The 17,980-nt window shown below is 37.7% G+C and overlaps 4 protein-coding genes across 4 annotated transcripts; 3 read left to right on the top strand and 1 right to left on the bottom strand.

Moving 5' to 3' along the window:
- Nucleotides 1-837: 837 nt before the first annotated feature.
- LOC116302883 (dnaJ homolog subfamily C member 25) lies at nt 838-8,652 on the bottom strand. Its single transcript, XM_089039972.1, has 14 exons — nt 8,504-8,652; nt 8,313-8,341; nt 6,838-6,897; nt 6,434-6,490; nt 6,261-6,315; nt 5,887-5,993; nt 5,481-5,552; nt 5,261-5,326; nt 4,034-4,098; nt 3,898-3,954; nt 2,983-3,121; nt 2,778-2,843; nt 2,383-2,453; nt 838-1,762 (listed from the first exon to the last, which is right to left on the bottom strand). Exons 1-14 carry the CDS (start codon nt 8,616-8,618, stop codon nt 1,708-1,710), a joined length of 1,014 nt encoding a protein of 337 aa, XP_088896098.1. The 5' UTR covers nt 8,619-8,652; the 3' UTR covers nt 838-1,707.
- A 286-nt stretch (nt 8,653-8,938) lies between these two features.
- Nucleotides 8,939-13,476, top strand: LOC116302885 (L-fucose dehydrogenase). The gene is made up of 9 exons (XM_031712280.2): nt 8,939-9,101; nt 9,402-9,440; nt 9,855-9,952; nt 10,823-10,889; nt 11,506-11,597; nt 12,236-12,340; nt 12,526-12,593; nt 12,752-12,848; nt 13,160-13,476. The coding sequence occupies exons 1-9, from the start codon at nt 9,005-9,007 to the stop codon at nt 13,304-13,306; spliced, it is 810 nt and encodes a 269-aa protein (XP_031568140.2). The 5' UTR covers nt 8,939-9,004; the 3' UTR covers nt 13,307-13,476.
- A 390-nt stretch (nt 13,477-13,866) lies between these two features.
- On the top strand, nt 13,867-15,177 carry LOC116302884 (tetraspanin-33). The gene has a single exon (XM_031712279.2). It carries the CDS (start codon nt 13,867-13,869, stop codon nt 14,821-14,823), a length of 957 nt encoding a protein of 318 aa, XP_031568139.2. The 3' UTR covers nt 14,824-15,177.
- A 130-nt stretch (nt 15,178-15,307) lies between these two features.
- On the top strand, nt 15,308-17,971 carry LOC116302881 (peroxisomal succinyl-coenzyme A thioesterase). Its single transcript, XM_031712276.2, has 2 exons — nt 15,308-15,866; nt 16,398-17,971. Exons 1-2 carry the CDS (start codon nt 15,308-15,310, stop codon nt 17,192-17,194), a joined length of 1,356 nt encoding a protein of 451 aa, XP_031568136.2. The 3' UTR covers nt 17,195-17,971.
- The last annotated feature ends 9 nt before the right edge of the window (nt 17,972-17,980 follow it).

The following is a 17,980-nucleotide window of genomic DNA, read 5'->3' as shown; positions in this document are numbered from 1 at the left end:
ATGGTTTTGACCGATTTTGGGTGTTTTTCACAACTTTTCAAAAATATCAATTATTTATAACACATGAAAAATAGGTCATTTTGGACCAAAAAGCATGGACTATAGCCCATGGTTTGACCGATTTTGGGTGTTTTTCACAACTTTTCAAAAAATATCAATGATTTATACGATATGAAAAATGGGTCATTTTTGGCCAAAAAGCATGGACTATAGCCCATGGTTTTGACCTATTTTGGGTGTTTTTCACACCTTTTCAAAAAATATGAATTATTTATAAGTCATGAGAAATGGGTCATTTTTGGCCAAAAAGCATGGACTATAGCCCATGGTTTGGACCGATTTTGTGTTTTTCACACCTTTTCAAAAAATATGAATTATTCATAACATTTGAAAAATGGGTCATTTTTGGCCAAAAGCATGGACTATAGCCCATGGTTTTGACCGACTTTTGGTGTTTTTCACACCTTTTCAAAAAATTTGAATTATTTATAAGACATAAAAAATGGGTCATTTTTGGCGAAAAAGCATGAACTATAGATCATGGTTTTGACGTATTTTGGGTGTTTTTCACACCTTTTCAAAAAATATGAAATATTTATAAGAAATGAAAAATGGGTCATTTTTTGCCTAAAAGCATGGACTATAGCCCATGGTTTTGACCTATTTTGGGTGTTTTTCACACCTTTTCAAAAAATATGAATTATTTATAAGACATAAAAAATGGGTCATTTTTCGCCAAAAAGCATGGACTATAGCCCATGGTTTTTACCGATTTTGGGTGTTTTTCACACCTTTTCAAAATATATGAATTATTTATACGACATGAAAAATGGGTCATTTTTGGGAAAAAGCATTTTAATTAGTTTATGCGAAGAAAATGTCCAGTCCAAGTGTGCAGTGATTGACAAAGGTATATTAGTCGTTGATGGTTTAAGATAAAGTACACGGTAGCCACGATGGTTTTGTAAAGAAAGGAGGCTAGTGAGAAAAATCTATTGCTTTACTGTAAACTATCTGTAATAAACCTCGTCTGTAATCTGACATGTGTTGACATGGTTGGTGACATGTGCGTTTTGCTATGCTGTAGTCGTGTTGGTATAAAGTTATAGAGGCTTATGCTTCGCTTACAGAGCGACTACTATAATCGGGACCACTTTAATAGACTGTTTAGAACCAATCAAATTGTAGAATGAAAACAATACATTCCATCTTTGGGTAATGGGGGTAATATTTAGCCAACCAGAAAAAAGAAGAAAACTATAGTCTTTCAACATATCTTTTTATTCCGACGAGAAAATGACGATGGCTGTCTAATCGTTAACACGTAACATCAGAGTCAAATTACAATATCCTCGTGCAGTCTAGGTGTCTGATTGACTCCACTACTTAAAATTGGAATGTATTGTTTTCATTCTCCATTTTTTTTGGTTCTCTTGTCTAACTGGTCTAAGTGGCCCTGGTTACAGCAGTTGAATTGTAACACTTCTTTTACGTTTTGCAAATCCATACGTGGTATATAACTGCACGAGGCACACGCGCGTGTTTGCTATTTCGTCATTACCACCAGCATAGCGGCGATGACGTAACTAGGTCTCTTTTTACTTTAACTGAAAGGCTTTGATTGACATAAATATGTATGGTCTATAATTGATAGAGAATTCAAATAACATCATCCTATGATATTAAGAGGGCAATGATTGGACTTGTTTAGTCATCTTCCATGAATGTCATCTGTCCTGGACCACCTTTCTTCATGTATCGCCTACAAAAAGAAAACAGAAGTAGTAAGTGTGTGTGTGGTTTTTCTCTAGGTTTTCTCCCTCCTTTAAAACAAACTTCAAAATTCAAATCCCATCTTTGGGCTTTCACCTAGTTGGAGCCTACAGTTCTGCTAGTATTGTCCAAGGCTGTGATACAACAGCTAAAGCTTAATAGATTTCTTTTACACATTGTAGGTAGGTTCCCTTCAAGTATGCGAGGTATTCTGGATAGTTGTTTTATAAACTAAAGAAAACATCTCCAATGAAAAGAAAATGGGTGTAGTATATGAAATTCCTGTGTGTCAATGGACTCTTTTACCCTGGCTTTAATGTTTAGTATTGTGAAATACAGTCAACATCAGTGAAACAGGTTGGATCAGAATTTAGGAGGGTCAGTGTAGGAAATAGCCGAAGGCAAGAGAGAGTGAAGGCTTCAAATTTGTAGAAAATGGTTATCGCTGTTGGAAGTAGGGCGGTCACTAAAGTTCGTTGTCCTCGAATTTATCTCAAAGAGACAAAAAAACTTCCGCACAGTACACAATACATAGTACTTAATATATGTAACTGACTGACCCCATGTGCACAGCATAGATTAGCAGATGACTGTTTTATTCACACTTACCTATACGCTTTATATTTGTTATTTTGAGCTAACTGCCTCCTCATCTCTTCTTCTTGTTCTTCCTTAAATTCCTTTTTAACAAAAGATGAGATACGTAAATAGGTAAAATAGACAGCTTAGATTTTTTTAGTGTAGGATTACTATGCTAAAATCGCTAGTGAGAAAATAACATAGGTTGGACAGTATAGTTGTTCACAGCTTTATCTTTCTTAATTGTAAAACCCACGAGAAAACACAGAGTATAGAAACCTTAATATCACAAAATTATTCTTAAGAGCAATTTTAGTGCATAAATATAGCCATATATTTTCTTTTGCTTTAGCTTTCTACTGTTTCCCGACATCAACATCAGTCACTGAATGTCAAGGGCTTGCACTTCATGAAAGCTTCAGTACCTTATAATGTTCTGTAATCCAAAGCTGACGATCAAAAAATTCGTCGTGCTGAGATTTTTCTAAAGCCTAAGGAAAAGAATAAATGAGAAAGACACCATTAACAATACTGAAATGCATGCGAATTAACTGCAAATGAGGATGTCTGTTCACGAGTGCGAAACACTCACACACTTTATTAAATAAATAGACATGGAACAGTACTTACATCCCACTGTATCTGTGACATGCCCATATTCCTTCGTATTAGATATTCCTTCTCTTCGTCCCCATATTCTTCTCTCTTAATGCTGTATTTCCAGTACCAACGAATAAGCCAGGCAACGTACATGATAAGATGATAGGGACTAAAATAAACCACACGCTTAATCAGTGGAAGCACTTGGGTTTTGAACCATGAAATACCTAGTTCACAATGCCCCACGGGAAAGAACAGCGCTTTCTGACTGAATGTATCATAAATAGAGTAGGATAAAAATATAACTATATGAGGAATGAATTAATAAATGAATGTATGGATGGACGAATGGATGGATGGATGGATGGACGGATGGATGGATGGATGGATGGATGGATGGATGGAAGTTGGATGGATGGATGGATGGATGGATGGATGGATGGATGGATGGATGGATGGATGGATGGATGGATGGGTGGATGGATGGGTGGATGGATGGATGGATGGATGGATGGATGGAAGGATGGATGGATGGATGAATGGATGCATGGATGGATGGATGGATGGATGGATGGATGCATGGATGCATGGATGCATGGATGGATGGGTGGATGAATGGATGGATGGATGGATGGATGGATGGATGGATGGATGGATGGATGGATGGATGGATGGATGGATGGATGGATGCATGGATGGATGGATGGATGGATGGATGGATGCATGGATGCATGGATGGATGGATGGATGGATGGATGGATGCATGGATGGATGGATGGATGGATGGATGGATGCATGGATGGATGCATGGATGGATGGATGGATGGATGGATGGATGGATGGATGGATGGATGGATGGATGGATGGATGGATGGATGCATGCATGGTACAATATCATTTCTTGTGCAATTGTTAACACTTATTCATTCTTTTTCTTACACTTACAAACAAACAATTCTCAGCCACAGAACATCAAGGATACTTGGTTTGCTGTGACCACCCCTGAAATACAGAGAATCAAGATAATCAATATATATATTTACTAATTACTGTCAATCAGAATATCTATGACTTAGCACACCTTATATCAAGAGAATTTTCCACAACATTCCGTAGAATTGATTCTTCTTCTTCTCTTATCTCCTCCTATAAATACAAAGATATATATATATATATACACCTATTTCAAAAAAACCTTGTCATTGGTAAAGGTGATAGGCAATAGGTCATAATAAACAATAGGAAATAGCTCATTCCAAGATCCAAGAATAGCTGGAATGACTTGTGCTTCTGCTTCTTGTTCTACTCAAGAACATGGACCTTAGTGTTGAGACTGTTTCAATGTTCTTTGTAGTCTAAAAAACCAATGCCGTCTTGGAATGACCTATCGTCTATCACCTTTCGCGAAAACGTTTTGAAATACATGTATGTATCAATAATGTACTGCCAAGTTCTTTGTTGTTGGTAGAACATACACCTGATACCAGTAGAACACACACCTCACACAAGTAGAACACACACCTCAAACCAGTAGAACACACACCTCACACCAGTAGAACACACACCTGATACCAGTAGAACACACACCTGATACCAGTAGAACACACACCTGATACCAGTAGAACACACACCTGATACCAGTAGAACACACACCTCATACCAGTAGAACACACACCTGACACCAGTAGAACACACACCTGATACCAGTAGAACACACACCTGACACCAGTAGAACACACACCTGACACCAGTAGAACACACACCTGATACCAGTAGAACACACACCTCACACCAGTAGAACACACACCTCACGCCAGTAGAACACACACCTGATACCAGTAGAACACACACCTGATACCAGTAGAACACACACCTCACACCAGTAGAACACACACCTGATACCAGTAGAACACACACCTCACACCAGTAGAACACACACCTCACGCCAGTAGAACACACACCTGATACCAGTAGAACACACACCTGATACCAGTAGAACACACACCTCACACCAGTAGAACACACACCTGATACCAGTAGAACACACACCTCACACCAGTAGAACACACACCTCACACCAGTAGAACACACACCTGATACCAGTAGAACACACACCTCACACCAGTAGAACACACACCTGATACCAGTAGAACACACACCTGATACCAGTAGAACACACACCTCATACCAGTAGAGAATCTGAGAGAATGTAAAATGAGGCCCAATACTGTACACCTCTTGTTGGTAATATCTTATTTGTTTTTGTTCACTGGAGCCATAATTACAAGAGCTTTATTCTAATGATTACCTTAGATCTTTTTCCTTTCTTTTTGAGAGAGTTCAATAATCCTTCTTCATGTGCTTTCTGGAGTGCCTGCAAGGGAAGAAGTTATCTTAAAATGCTGCTTTTAATGAGGTTAGTCACATGGTCTGGAAAATGAAAAGATCATGCCCAAGCTGAGGAAGTTTATTGCTTCTCTTTTTGAAAAAAAAAAGAAAGAAAGAAAAACAAAAAATTCAATTCCTACCTTGTTCCTATATTTTGGGACAGTTAAAGCATACTGTACAGCTTCATTGTATCTGGACCAGCCATGAAGATACTATGGAAAACAATGATAGGCAAGTATAATACAGTAAATAAATAGAAAATGCAAACACATGGGTTTTAATAATAATGAAACATTCTTAGAGACGCATTTAAAAATCTCAATGCGTTTACAGAGTAAAAGTTTTGTGAAGGAAGGAAAACTGAAGAAATTAGAAACAAATCCTGTAAATCAAGGAAGAAAATAGAAAACTCTACTTGGATGTGACACCAAGCCCAGGAATCAAACCAGAGACTCCAGAGTTGTGAATACCCTTGATTCCCACATGAATGTCATGTGAACTACACGTAGTCATGAGTTATGATCATAAAGAGGAAACACTGATTACCTGTAACACTGATATAACAGTGATGGTAACAGCAATAACCACACGCACATCAACTTTTGGAGCCATCCGTCGTGCATAGTAATGATAGTAGTGACGATATGTCTCCTCTGTTCAAAATAATATATATCTATTAATCATTTTATCTTTAATTATAGCCAACTATCTAGCCAACTTAATAGAACATTTTAGCTTGGTCCAATTTTCATGTGTCATTCCCTAGAGTATCATTTCTTTGTTTAGCGTTTGTGTATGAAAAGACACATGAACATGGATAGAACTCAAACAAAAAATCTTTTTCTTAAGGGAATGACACATGGTTTGAGCTAAGGTTTATGGTCAGTAAATGAATTCAATTTAACATCAAATTTACATACCTGGGTTATCCAGCATATAGTCATAGTCAGTTCTTTGTTCAGGATCTTTAAGAGTCTTTATAAATACATGTTGGTATTAGAATAAGTGCAAAGCATACTGCTGCAACATGTAGTTACAGCACAGATATTACTGTTATTAGCACGCTTAGTGGAACACAACATATTGTATATACCTCATAGGCCGTGGCAATGAGTCGAAACTTATCAGCATTTCCTTCAACATCATCACCCTGAGAAAAAAGCATTAGAGAATATGTGAATGTTAGAGTTATATTTATTTATGAATCTCAATGATAGCTAGAGAGCTATATCAATTACCAAGCCATAACAATATATAACAGTTTATTCTTAAGGCAGCTCTCTTTGTTGTTTATGGGTGATATGAACTGTTACGGCATGGTCTCCCAACAATTTGTAATGTTGAGTGTGTGCATGTTGCAGGTAGTGAGTATATAATGGAAGTTAATCTCACTAAAGAGCATATTTGGGAATCCATAATTAATTGTAAGACATCACTGCTTTTTGTTTTGTTTGAGATGAGGATTGTGAAACGATATGGTATTTGATGTTGACTTACCCTGTATCTATCTGGATGGTACTGTCTTGCTAATTTTCTGTATGCTTTAGAGATATCACTCTAGAAAAGAACACAAAGGAAAAGAAAAATGGCTTTCAAAAACCCATCTTTCAATAATGACACACTGCTGATCAACACTTATCTTTACACAGTATTATGTCATTCAAGATTTCAATCGTTCTGTTTAAAAGAGCAGACTAAAAAAACTTCATTTTGGACTCTACTTACAGAGAAGGTCCTATTTTGATAAGCATATTTGCTAACTCATAGTATAGTATATAAGATTGAGAGTCCCTGAAAGGAGTTCTACAATGAACTACAATAAAACTTGACCCCTTTTTTCCCCCTCAATCTTGGAAAAAACCCTCAAAACTGCACAGAGCACATTACTTAGTGCTAATTCTTAGTGATGCTCATTTCTTCATAAAAAATGGTAAAAACATGGTTCAATATATACCCTAACCCAATGATTCAATAAAACACAGTATATTTTTTAGCAAACATCAAATAAAGTCTAGAAAAATAAAGCTCTACTATATATACATATGTACTAATTTCTCAGCAGCCATATTGAAAAGATAAGAATAAATTGGTTTATGTGTGTATTAAAAATTTTCATTGTATATATATTTGCACATAAATCTGAAAATAAAATCTTAGGTACAAAGTAGGAGTAGATTTATAGTGACAGCACACAACTATTGCTATGGAAACCATCAACACTGAATTTCTAGGTTGCACAATTTATAATAACACATCTATTTTTTTACATGACATTGCATTTAATTTTTTTAAATGTAAACCAGTAAATTAGTGATTTTTATTATTGATCTTTAAAGATCTAAAACTCAATTTGAAAAAAAATTGGATATGGGATTGAGATTTCTCATTACAATGCATTATATCTTTTTCTAGTTAAATTCTTTTTAAAAAAAGATTACCAAAAGCAAGCTTAAATTTCATCTTTGTTTAAGTCACTATATATAATACACTGTAAGACAAGAAAATACTTTACATTAAATGAGTTTCGAAAATACCCAACTTGATTTACTATGCAGTTAAATATATAAAGACACATCTATATTGGCTATTTTACAATGTAGTTGCCTCCGTTAACTCTACGGATTTATATATCTAATTTGATTTTAAAAAGCCACGTAATCTAAATAAACAACTCTTTTGATCAACAAGGCTAGAAATTGTTTGCAAACGTAAAACTAATTAACAGGTTAACGACTTTCAATAACGGGCTCTTTGTTCAAATAAAAATTATGAAATATGAGATTATCACTTGAAGTGGGGGAAAAAAAAGATTACGGACATCAGGGTAGTTTAAAAAGTTTCATTAGAAGCGAAACAAGAACTTTTTCTAGTTTAATTTAGTCGATAAATGGTTTGTCATGGATCAATTAGCAGAATTTACTAAATCACGAAGTTACACGTATTCTTCTAAACGAAGGAACCTTTCTACCAACCTTTGATGAATCTCTAGTCACTCCAAGAACTGTAGGAAAAAAGAAAATCATGATCAAAACTCATCATCGATTAAAAATACATGAATGATAATCTTCCCGGGTCATCTTACAGTGGCCAAAAAGAGGTTTCATAAATGAACAGACATCAAAAATAAAGAAAAAATCAAAAAATCTTTTCCCGATTGCCTTACCGTCATAACAGTTATCTTTACCACAGTATAGACCTTCTAAAAATCCATGAACTATTGGAGTAATATTAAGAATTGCTACAAAAAGTAGAACTAAATATCTTTGTTTTACGAACATGACTGAAAATATTGAGTGAGAAATGGAATATGAGCCTGTGATATGTCAGCGGATGTACCTCATAATCTATCCCACAATGCATCATTAACAACACAACCGGAAGTCAATTTGAAAGGTAAAAATTATAAGTCTGAAAAAAAGTCATTATTAATTTTTTAACATTAAATTAAGACGAAGATAGTGTCTTATATAACTCAAATGAGTGGAAAACTCAAGAACGAGTACAGTACGAAATTTTTTTAATGAGTCACGCAAAAGTTAGTCACGCAGTAGTGTGAGTATTATGTGACGTATCATTTGTTTATCACGAGACACAAAGACTGAAAGCATTCAAGTATATAACCAGCTGGGCCAGCTATCAGTAAGAACAGTCTAAAGTGGCAGCCATGGCCGAATATAAAAGTTGCTTAAGATACCAGGACAAAGTTACTATTGTAACTGGGGGATCCAAAGGAATTGGGGAAGGAATTGTGCGAGAATTCGGTAGGTTAGTTTGAAATATCAAAGAGCAGCTCAGCTGACAACTGAGAATTCTTTTGATCTCATGGAATGTAGCTCTTTAAATTTTATATTCATTTTACTAAATAAATAAGGTTTTGTAGGTTTTATATGTGTACTTTCGTTTATATTTTTTGCCCATCAACTGGGCAGTTGAGCTGCAGAGTAAATTAGTCTAAATTCTTATTGTTCTTTCACCATAAACAAACTGTCATGTCATTAGTGAAATATAGCATTTAAATTAGAATTACTTTCATATACTAAGACTTAATTCATATTTTACAGTGAAAGCTGGATCTAAGGTCGTGTTTTGTGCAAGAGGAGGTACGCATAGTTGGTTTAAATATTATTTAATCTTTATTTTCTTGAAAGGGAATGTCAGAAAGAAATTATGCTATTTTACAGTTCTCTTCACTGACCACAAATAATTCCAAGTTCCAAGACAAGGTTGGAGTTGCCACGCATAGTAAAAAGCATATTTTCGTGCAGTGACTCAAACCATGACTTGGAACTATATTAGCATGGTCACTGAGAGGACCTGTAAAATGGAGTATTTGAAGAAATCTCCTCATTGCCACCCCTCGTGAAGTTGATGAAACACTGGTTTGAGTTGGCATTGAAGTGCATCATAGACCTGCCGGATATAGTCCACCAACATGGCCATAGTTAATGGTGTACTTGAATGAAAATGAAGAATAACTTAACTTGCATACATTATTTGTTTATTTTGTATTGTAGTTGATGTAGGGAAAAAGCTGGAGGCTGAAGTGAATGCTGCTGGACCAGGAGAATCTATGTTTATCAAATGTGATGTAACAAAAGAAGATGATCTTAAGGTATGATTAAAACACCCCAGACACATCCAATCCATCCTGATCACATCAGATCCATCTTAGTCACATCCAATCCATCCCAGTCACATCCAATCTATCCCAGTCCCATCCAATCCATTACACTCACATTCAATCCATCCCAGTCACATCCAATCCATCCCAGTCCCATCCAATCCATCCCACTCACATTCAATCCATCCCAGTCACATTCATTCCATCCCAGTCACATCCAATCCATCCCACTCACATTCAATCCATCTCAGTCACATTCATTCCATCCCAGTCACATCCAATCTATCACAGTTACATTCAATCCATCCCAGTCACATCCAATCCATCCCAGTCACATCCAATCCATCTCAGTCACATCCAATCTATCCCAGTCACATCCAATCCATCCCAGTCCCATCCAATCCATCCCCAGTCACATCCAATCTATCCCAGTCACATCCAATCCATCTCAGTCACATTCAATCCATCCCAGTCCCATCCAATCTATCCCAGTCACATCCAATCTATCCCAGTCACATCCAATCCATCCCACTCACATTCAATCCATCCCACTCACATTCAATCCATCCCAGTCCCATCCAATCTATCCCAGTCACATCCAATCCATCCCACTCACATTCAATCCATCCCACTCACATTCAATCCATCCCAGTCACATCCAAATCCATCCCACTCACATCTAATCCATCTTAGTCACATCTAATTCATCCTAGTCACATGAGCTGCAAATGAGCTGCTGACATTTTGGGGGCATTTGGTCAATTTTAAATCTTCTCTAGGTTTTCCACAGCTAGACCAGTCCCTTATTTTCTCACATTACTTTAGGTATTTTCTCATCAATTTATTTCCATTAATATGTAGAGTCTGGTAGACAAAACTGTTGAAAAGTATGGCCATTTAGATTGCTTAATTAATAATGCTGGATGGCGTAAGTATAAAATTTGGAATTTATTAAGTAGATGATGCTTGAGTTTTCTTAATGGACCTGAAGGAATTTCATAAACTAGAATCTCTTCTATATCCTGGAACAACCTCTGGGCTGATCTAAGTCAGGCCATGTCTAACTCACAGATCCAACCCTGAAACAACCTCTGGGCTGATCTAAGTCAGGGCATGGCTAACTCACAGATCAAACCCTGGAACAACCTCTGGGCTGATCTAAGTCAGGCCATGTCTAACTCACAGATCCAACCCTGAAACAACCTCTGGGCTGATCTAAGTCAGGCCATGTCTAACTCACAGATCCAACCCTGAAACAACCTCTGGGCCGATCTTTGTCAGTAGACATGGCAAACTCACAGTTCAAATTTGATTTAGCATACTATTTGTTAAGTTTTGTGGAGAAAGGGAATGAGAACCTGAAGAAAACCCCTCAACAAATCAAGGTAGGGATGCAAAATCTCTTCTCGCATGTGATGCAGAGTCTGGGAATAAAACCTGATATGTAAGAGGTGAGAAATGAAGTCATGCATCTACTGCTTCACCACCCTTGATTCAAGAGTACTTGTGCACAACTTACAGAATTATGATTACCTTTGAATCAGATCCTCCTGCGAAGACCATTGATGACACAAGTGTAGAAGATTTCAAGAGTCTACTAAACTTTAACTTAGTTAATTACTTTATATTATGCAAGGTGAGACATTAGCTAAACCAATGATTTAATTTTTGTTGCTTTAATGATTATTTAAGAATGCACACTACCACTTACCTGTATCAAAAGAAAACAGATTTTGCTTCTTGCAATGCTGCATTAAAATTGCAAGATTTCATTTAATTCCCAATATCGTTGTTTAAATGGAAGTAAATCTTGATTGTACATCTTGCAACGATTGCAGTTATAAAGCATGCATCACTGAGCAGAGCAAGAGTAAAGTGTCGTGCTTCTTCTAACTCTTCTCTCATACTTTACCAATCCCGCGTGCTTTATAACAGTTGCTGTACTCAGCACAGCAAGGACATATAAATACTCCTTTTTACAGTTCCATTAAGTGACCACGAATAATAGTTCCTAGCCGAGGACTGGAGTTTCCGCGCATGATAAACTGTAGTTTTGCTATGCGCGGAAACTCCAGCCTCGGTTAGGAAGCTATTATTCGTTGTGTTAGAATAGCTTTTACTTTGCATACGAATCATGCAATAGAAATTGCGCAAGCGTGCTGTGTTCTCTCATAAAGCACGCGCTCTCAGCCAAACAAAAACCAAGATGTTGCCAGTTGGATTAATCTTCGTTACTTACTGATGCGTTCTCGTTTTTTTGTTGTACACGCCCAGCTTGCTCTCCCACATCTTCGTAAAACCAAAGGAAATATAATCAACGTGTCGAGTCTTGTGGCACAGATTGGTCAAGCTAATGCAGTAGCTTACGTCTCTACAAAGGTTTGATCATACGTTTCTTTAGATTTACGCTTCGACTATTTGATTAATAGTCAAGATCAAAATACTGTTCCAAAATGGTGACCCAACGGTAACAACCGCCTCCCCCTCAGAAACCTGTTGAAACGATCTATAGGGGAAAAAACAACAGATAATTTTACAAATTGATTCGGTTTCTTTGTTTGCAGGGTGGTATAACGTCTATGACTAAAGCACTCGCTGTTGATGAAGCCAAGCTTGGTGTCCGTGTCAATAGGTAAGACTCCTACGAGTAACCCGGGTTGTGTCGGGGTCTTGATCTTTGCTACAGCGTGGTTTTAGCCCAATCATAGCCTCTTAAAGCAAAATATCGAAATTGGGTTGTCTTTGCAATCGTTACAATATATTTTGAATAAAAGCCATTCATTTCTATAGTCTATCACCTGGTAATGTCTGGACACCATTGTGGGATGAACTTGCTCATGGGACGGCTGATTTTGAAACAAGCAAACGAGAAGGCGAAGAAGCACAGGTAATAGTGAATCTTGACTTTGAAAAAACGAACATTCCCCAATGTATGATTATTTATTCAGCACCATTCATTGAAAACACACCCCAATCAGAATGCAGGAAGCCGTTGTATACTCGGGATATTCCACTCTTCCTTCCCATCAGACCTTGTTTCATTTAATACAAACGTTTTCATAACACACCCAAAGACTCTTGTATATACAAAATACAAATATCCTCGTGAAATATTCCTTGGTATACCATGGTATACCTCGTCGATATAAAATGAAATGTTGACATTTGTACTTATTTGCAGGTCATTTTGTTTTCTAGTTATTGGGTCGCATGGGGACCCTAGAAGAATCAGGCAAATCGTGTTTATATCTGGCTGCAGATGCGACATTCACTACTGGTGTTGACCTATTTCTGTCTGGAGGTGCTGAACTCAACTATGGCAAGAAAACAAGGCTTGATCAATAAATTTGTAATTCATAACTTTCTTTCTTAAAAAAATTACTTCATTCGGGAGAAGTGGATATACTCCCATAATAAGCTGCACGAGGATGTAACCGCTCGTTCATGAAAATGTACGGTATTTCAGAATTAGGAATTTGTTTTATTATCAAATAGAGTATAGTATCAGATGATCATGAATTGTCGACCATAGGTTCTTATTTGTACTACGTGCAGTAGTTTGAAACCCCCATCAAATACGACCGCACCCATTTCAAAGTTCTAGTACTTTGAAATATTTCAAAGTCCTACTCAGACAGACTTAAATCTGCGCAGTACGTGAGCGCATGAATTTTAGGCACCGTCCTTGAGCCCGCGATCTTTCGTTGATTCGTTTCCATGTCAGCATTAATTGTCGCTCCAACGGTCACGGTCGCATTCTTGAGTGATTAAAAGTCAATAACATGACTGTCTGCTGAGCAAAGTGAAATTGGAATATTAGCCAGATTCTAATGTGGTAACGAATGATTCAAGGTCTAAGCTCCCAGCGCAAGCATACGAGTCTTGTGGTCGTGTAAGCGGAAGTGATGGCAAAGGCATATAAACATGATGTTTTGCATGGAAGTAGTTTGAAATGTCTTACTAATGACGATAGCGTTTCAAGTTGTTCAGTTTACTGCGGCAGAAGATCAACCTTTCTTTTGTCCAATGGAGTTCTCTGCCTTACAGGATTTATTGTTACATCTTTCGCCACGTTTTTGTTGGTCGTCGAAGGGTCGTTTGTTCAAGGAAGCAGTGTTGAATACATTACTTTAACACTGGCTACTTCGATAATCATTCCCGGAATTGTAACCCTGCTGTCTTGTTCCGCAGTCTGCTTCGCTTCAAATCGCAGACGTTTGCCATATTTATATAATACTTTGAGCATGATATTCAGCTGTACTGTGATGTTTGAGATAATGGTGTTCATTTTCGGTGTTGGTCAGGTGGTGCAAGTTGAAGAACTAACAATCGGCATTGTCGAATGGAGTCGTTTTATTCAGTATTATCAAGAAGAACATATTAGAAATGACCTCGACGTCATACAAAAAGAGCTCAAATGTTGTGGTTTTAAAAGCTACAAAGACTGGGATTTGAATCCATATTACTCATGTAACTCTACAGGTTACTCAAGATGTAGTGTACCATTCTCTTGTTGCAAGCTTAAGAACGCAGGCGCTACTTGCGTTTTAGGAATAAGAAATCCAAAGATAACTGAAGCAAAGCTAAGAGAATCGATTTATTTAGATGGGTGTCTGAGGACTAGTCAAATATGGTATAAATATAGTATCATTCTTCTAAGTATCTCTGCGCTTCTCATGGCATGTATACAAGGGTTTTTCCTAAACTTCATGGCTCGTTATGTAAAAAATATCGAAAAGGAAAGCGACGATACATATCGTTCAAACTCCCCCAAAAATGAATACTCATCAGTTTTGAAAAAAGACACGATAGTGAAAGATAAACAAAAACCCAGCATTAGTTATGTACATATGGAATTGTAGGGGGTTCCCCTGGCTAGGGTTCCTCTCAGCTGCTCACTGAAACTGAATACACTCTTTCGACTTGATCAAAGAAACCAGTGCCAGGTCAATAACATATACAGGGCCCTACAGGGCCTCAAATTGAACATGATAATGTTGAACCTCAGCCAGCCCAAACAAGGTTCCTGTGCGTCTGTCATAACATAAGGAAAATGATCATGATAATATATGGCACTTCAAAATAAACGCTTCGTTAACGACTTGCTGTAATAAAACGTGCTGCAGTCGTTCTCTAATCTAGCTCCTATATGTGATGAAGTTTACTTATGATTTATGTCTTTTTGCTCGATTGAAAAAATATTGTCTCAAAACATGGCTAATCTTGTGTTAACTTAATTAATGAGAAACTCGTGAGTTAGCCATTACGTAATATAAGTTGATCATATGACTTTCACGCTACGACTGCTTGTAATACAAAAAGGCCATTACAAAGATAACTACCAATATGGAAAACGTGGCTGCTACTTTAACCGAAGAGCTTGTTCATGGATCGAACAAGAATACGATGGAGACACCAATGGCTTCTAAGCCACAAGTAATAGTCGAGCCAGTAGATTCTCTATCAGATCAGAAGGTTGATATAAAAATATTGGATCTTCCTGCCGGTGCTGAAGTGACCCTGCGAGCCAAACTGACCAGCGACCAAGGAAATGTTTTTGTGTCATTTGCTCGTTATGAAGCTAGCAAAGATGGTACTGTATCGGTCATGGATGATGTATCAAACGGTGGTACTTATACAGGAGTAGAACCTATGGGACTGCTTTGGTCCATGAAGCCAGCCCAAGGACAACGTGAAGGACTTCGGTTGAGCAAGCGTGATGTTTCTAAGCCATACGTTATTCATCTTGACGTGTTTAAGGGTAGTGACTGCTCAGATGAAGCCATCCTTGCTAGCGTGACATTTCGACGTCATTTTATGGGCAAAGGCGTGCGTAGGATCCCTGTGCGGGTCGGCAGAGTTAGGGGTACCCTATTCCTTCCGCCAGGAAATCAGACATTTCCAGGTAATGATGCTTGTCAATATTTTTATGATGATTAACAGTTATAGATATTGTATTGCAAGGGTGAAGAAAGTAGGTGAACGCTTGCTTTTGCTCAAGGTAAACTCTGAAACAACCTCAGGGCTGATCAATGTCAAGGCATGGCTAATAACTTCACAGATCAAATTAGATATTACATCTTGGGTTTTACGGAGGGAGGAAAACCGGAGACCTAGCAAGATCACTCACGTGATGCCGAGTCTAGGAACTGACTCATAACCCCTGAGGAGAGAGAACAATTGGGAAGGGGTAGGGGAGGAGGAGGAAGGGCTATGCAACCGTGTAATCGAACCGGGTCCAAGCTCAGGTTCGGTCCAATCATATTTTCTGCGGACACCATGTCTTATTTAGCAGGTATATTGGGAGGTGTTAGAGGGCCGTTAAATGTGTTAGTTACCAGTTGTCCTCCCTCGGTAAAAATTCACACGCGAGTGAAAACGTTGCTTCTTAAACATGAAAAGTTGTTAAGGTAACAAATTATCATTCATTCCTCAGGTGTGATAGACTTGTTTGGCACGGCTGGCGGTTTACTGGAGTTCAAAGCATCCCTACTAGCATCCCATGGATTCGCTGCTTTAGCTCTAGCGTACTTTGGCTTCGATGACCTACCCAAGGCAGTGACAGACATCAGCCTGGAATACTTCGAAGAAGCTCTTGAATGGTTTACCCGACATGAAAAGGTTCAGCCAGGTGGTGTTGGAGTCATGGGCGTGTCTAAGGGATCAGAGCTAGTCCTAACACTGGCATCACACAGACCAGAGCTGGTTCGTGCTGTTATTGCCATATCCCCTGCCCATGCTATTGTTGCCATCCCTTTAATGATACGTGGAAAACCATCCGCGTTTGTAAAATTTGAGCCCGAGTTTTCAAGGCTATCCCCAGATGGCGGTATTGAATGGGTTGATACGTACCCTGACAATATATCTTGCGGTGACGTTTGGCATCCTGCTGTTATTCCAGTAGAAAGAATCGAGTGTCCAATAATGTTGGTCAGTGGAGAGGATGATAAAAGTTGGCACTCGACTCAGATGGGAGATATGATCATGCGCAGATTACGCAAATACAACAAACAGCATCTAGGTGTACATTACCGTTACCATGGTACCGGGCACTTGATAGAGCCTCCTTATACACCTCACTGTAAGAACTCTTATCATAAAGCGTACCGGATGTTGGTCCACTGGGGGGGAGATGCGAAATCTCATTGTTATGCTCAAGAAAAGTCATGGGAAAATATTCTAGAGTTTTTCCATATGAACATTAGTAAAGGACCAATGAAAAGTAATCTCTGAAAAACCATGTCATTATATAGGTTGTAGTGATGTTAAATATCAAGACAAAAATGTTATGAAAATATTTCCATAATTAAAATAAAGCTGCTGTTACTAATAATACCATGTATTTACACGGGAGAGCCTGAATGTACCACAGGGAGCCCGGCTTGGTGATGCTAAATCGGTAAAACGATCACGTTTCATATGTTGATGACATTACATAATAATCGTAACTCAATACACCCCTATACATACATGTACCAAAGGTCACTATGTAATAGAACACCAGTGTTTGTAACGCATAACTTAATACCGTGATAAATTCAAATACGTAATTGCATTACGAGTTCTAATTACGTATATATATATATTTGTAATAGGGGTGTATTGAGTTACGATTATTATGTAATGTCATCAACATATGAAACGTGATCGTTTTACCGATTTAGCATCACCAAGGCGGGCTCCCTGTGAATTTACCACTAAAATCAAGAATCAATGCTGGTTTAGAATAGACATCTATTGTAGGCCCACTAGTCTACTAATGCATATATTCTTACGTATATTGTTCTTGACAAACATGCCGTAAAAACTTCTATAGTCAAATAGACACACACAAAAAAATGGAACTAGGGTTTACTAATGTTTATTTAATATAGATATCGATGAAACACCAGGTTTTCTCTAGTGTCGAAAACTTTATATCTTTCACCAGTGGAAGATACCATATCTTTCACAGGTGAAGATATGGCTGTTGAATCAGCTTGCTATTTTAATAAAGAATTTTTGAGCTTTTGTTTCATT

This window comes from Actinia tenebrosa, unplaced genomic scaffold (genome assembly GCF_029948245.1).
Source record: "Actinia tenebrosa isolate PJP-AT-01 unplaced genomic scaffold, QUT_ActTen_1.0 PGA_scaffold7__59_contigs__length_16204524, whole genome shotgun sequence".
Taxonomy (NCBI): domain Eukaryota; kingdom Metazoa; phylum Cnidaria; class Anthozoa; order Actiniaria; family Actiniidae; genus Actinia; species Actinia tenebrosa.
This window is presented reverse-complemented; position numbering and strand designations above follow the sequence as displayed.

Coding starts and splice junctions, on each gene's coding strand:
- LOC116302883 (XM_089039972.1), bottom strand. CDS start 8,618: ATGTTCGTAAAACAAAGATATTTAGTTCTACTTTTTGTAGCAATTCTT. Junction 5,327..5,480: donor TCCCAAAATATAGGAACAAG/GTAGGAATTGAA, acceptor CTTCCCTTGCAG/GCACTCCAGAAAGCACATGA. Junction 4,099..5,260: donor AGAAAGGAAAAAGATCTAAG/GTAATCATTAGA, acceptor TTGTATTTATAG/GAGGAGATAAGAGAAGAAGA.
- LOC116302885 (XM_031712280.2), top strand. CDS start 9,005: ATGGCCGAATATAAAAGTTGCTTAAGATACCAGGACAAAGTTACTATT. Junction 10,890..11,505: donor AATTAATAATGCTGGATGGC/GTAAGTATAAAA, acceptor CCTTTGAATCAG/ATCCTCCTGCGAAGACCATT. Junction 12,849..13,159: donor GAGAAGGCGAAGAAGCACAG/GTAATAGTGAAT, acceptor TTTGTTTTCTAG/TTATTGGGTCGCATGGGGAC.
- LOC116302884 (XM_031712279.2), top strand. CDS start 13,867: ATGGCAAAGGCATATAAACATGATGTTTTGCATGGAAGTAGTTTGAAA.
- LOC116302881 (XM_031712276.2), top strand. CDS start 15,308: ATGGAAAACGTGGCTGCTACTTTAACCGAAGAGCTTGTTCATGGATCG. Junction 15,867..16,397: donor AGGAAATCAGACATTTCCAG/GTAATGATGCTT, acceptor TTCATTCCTCAG/GTGTGATAGACTTGTTTGGC.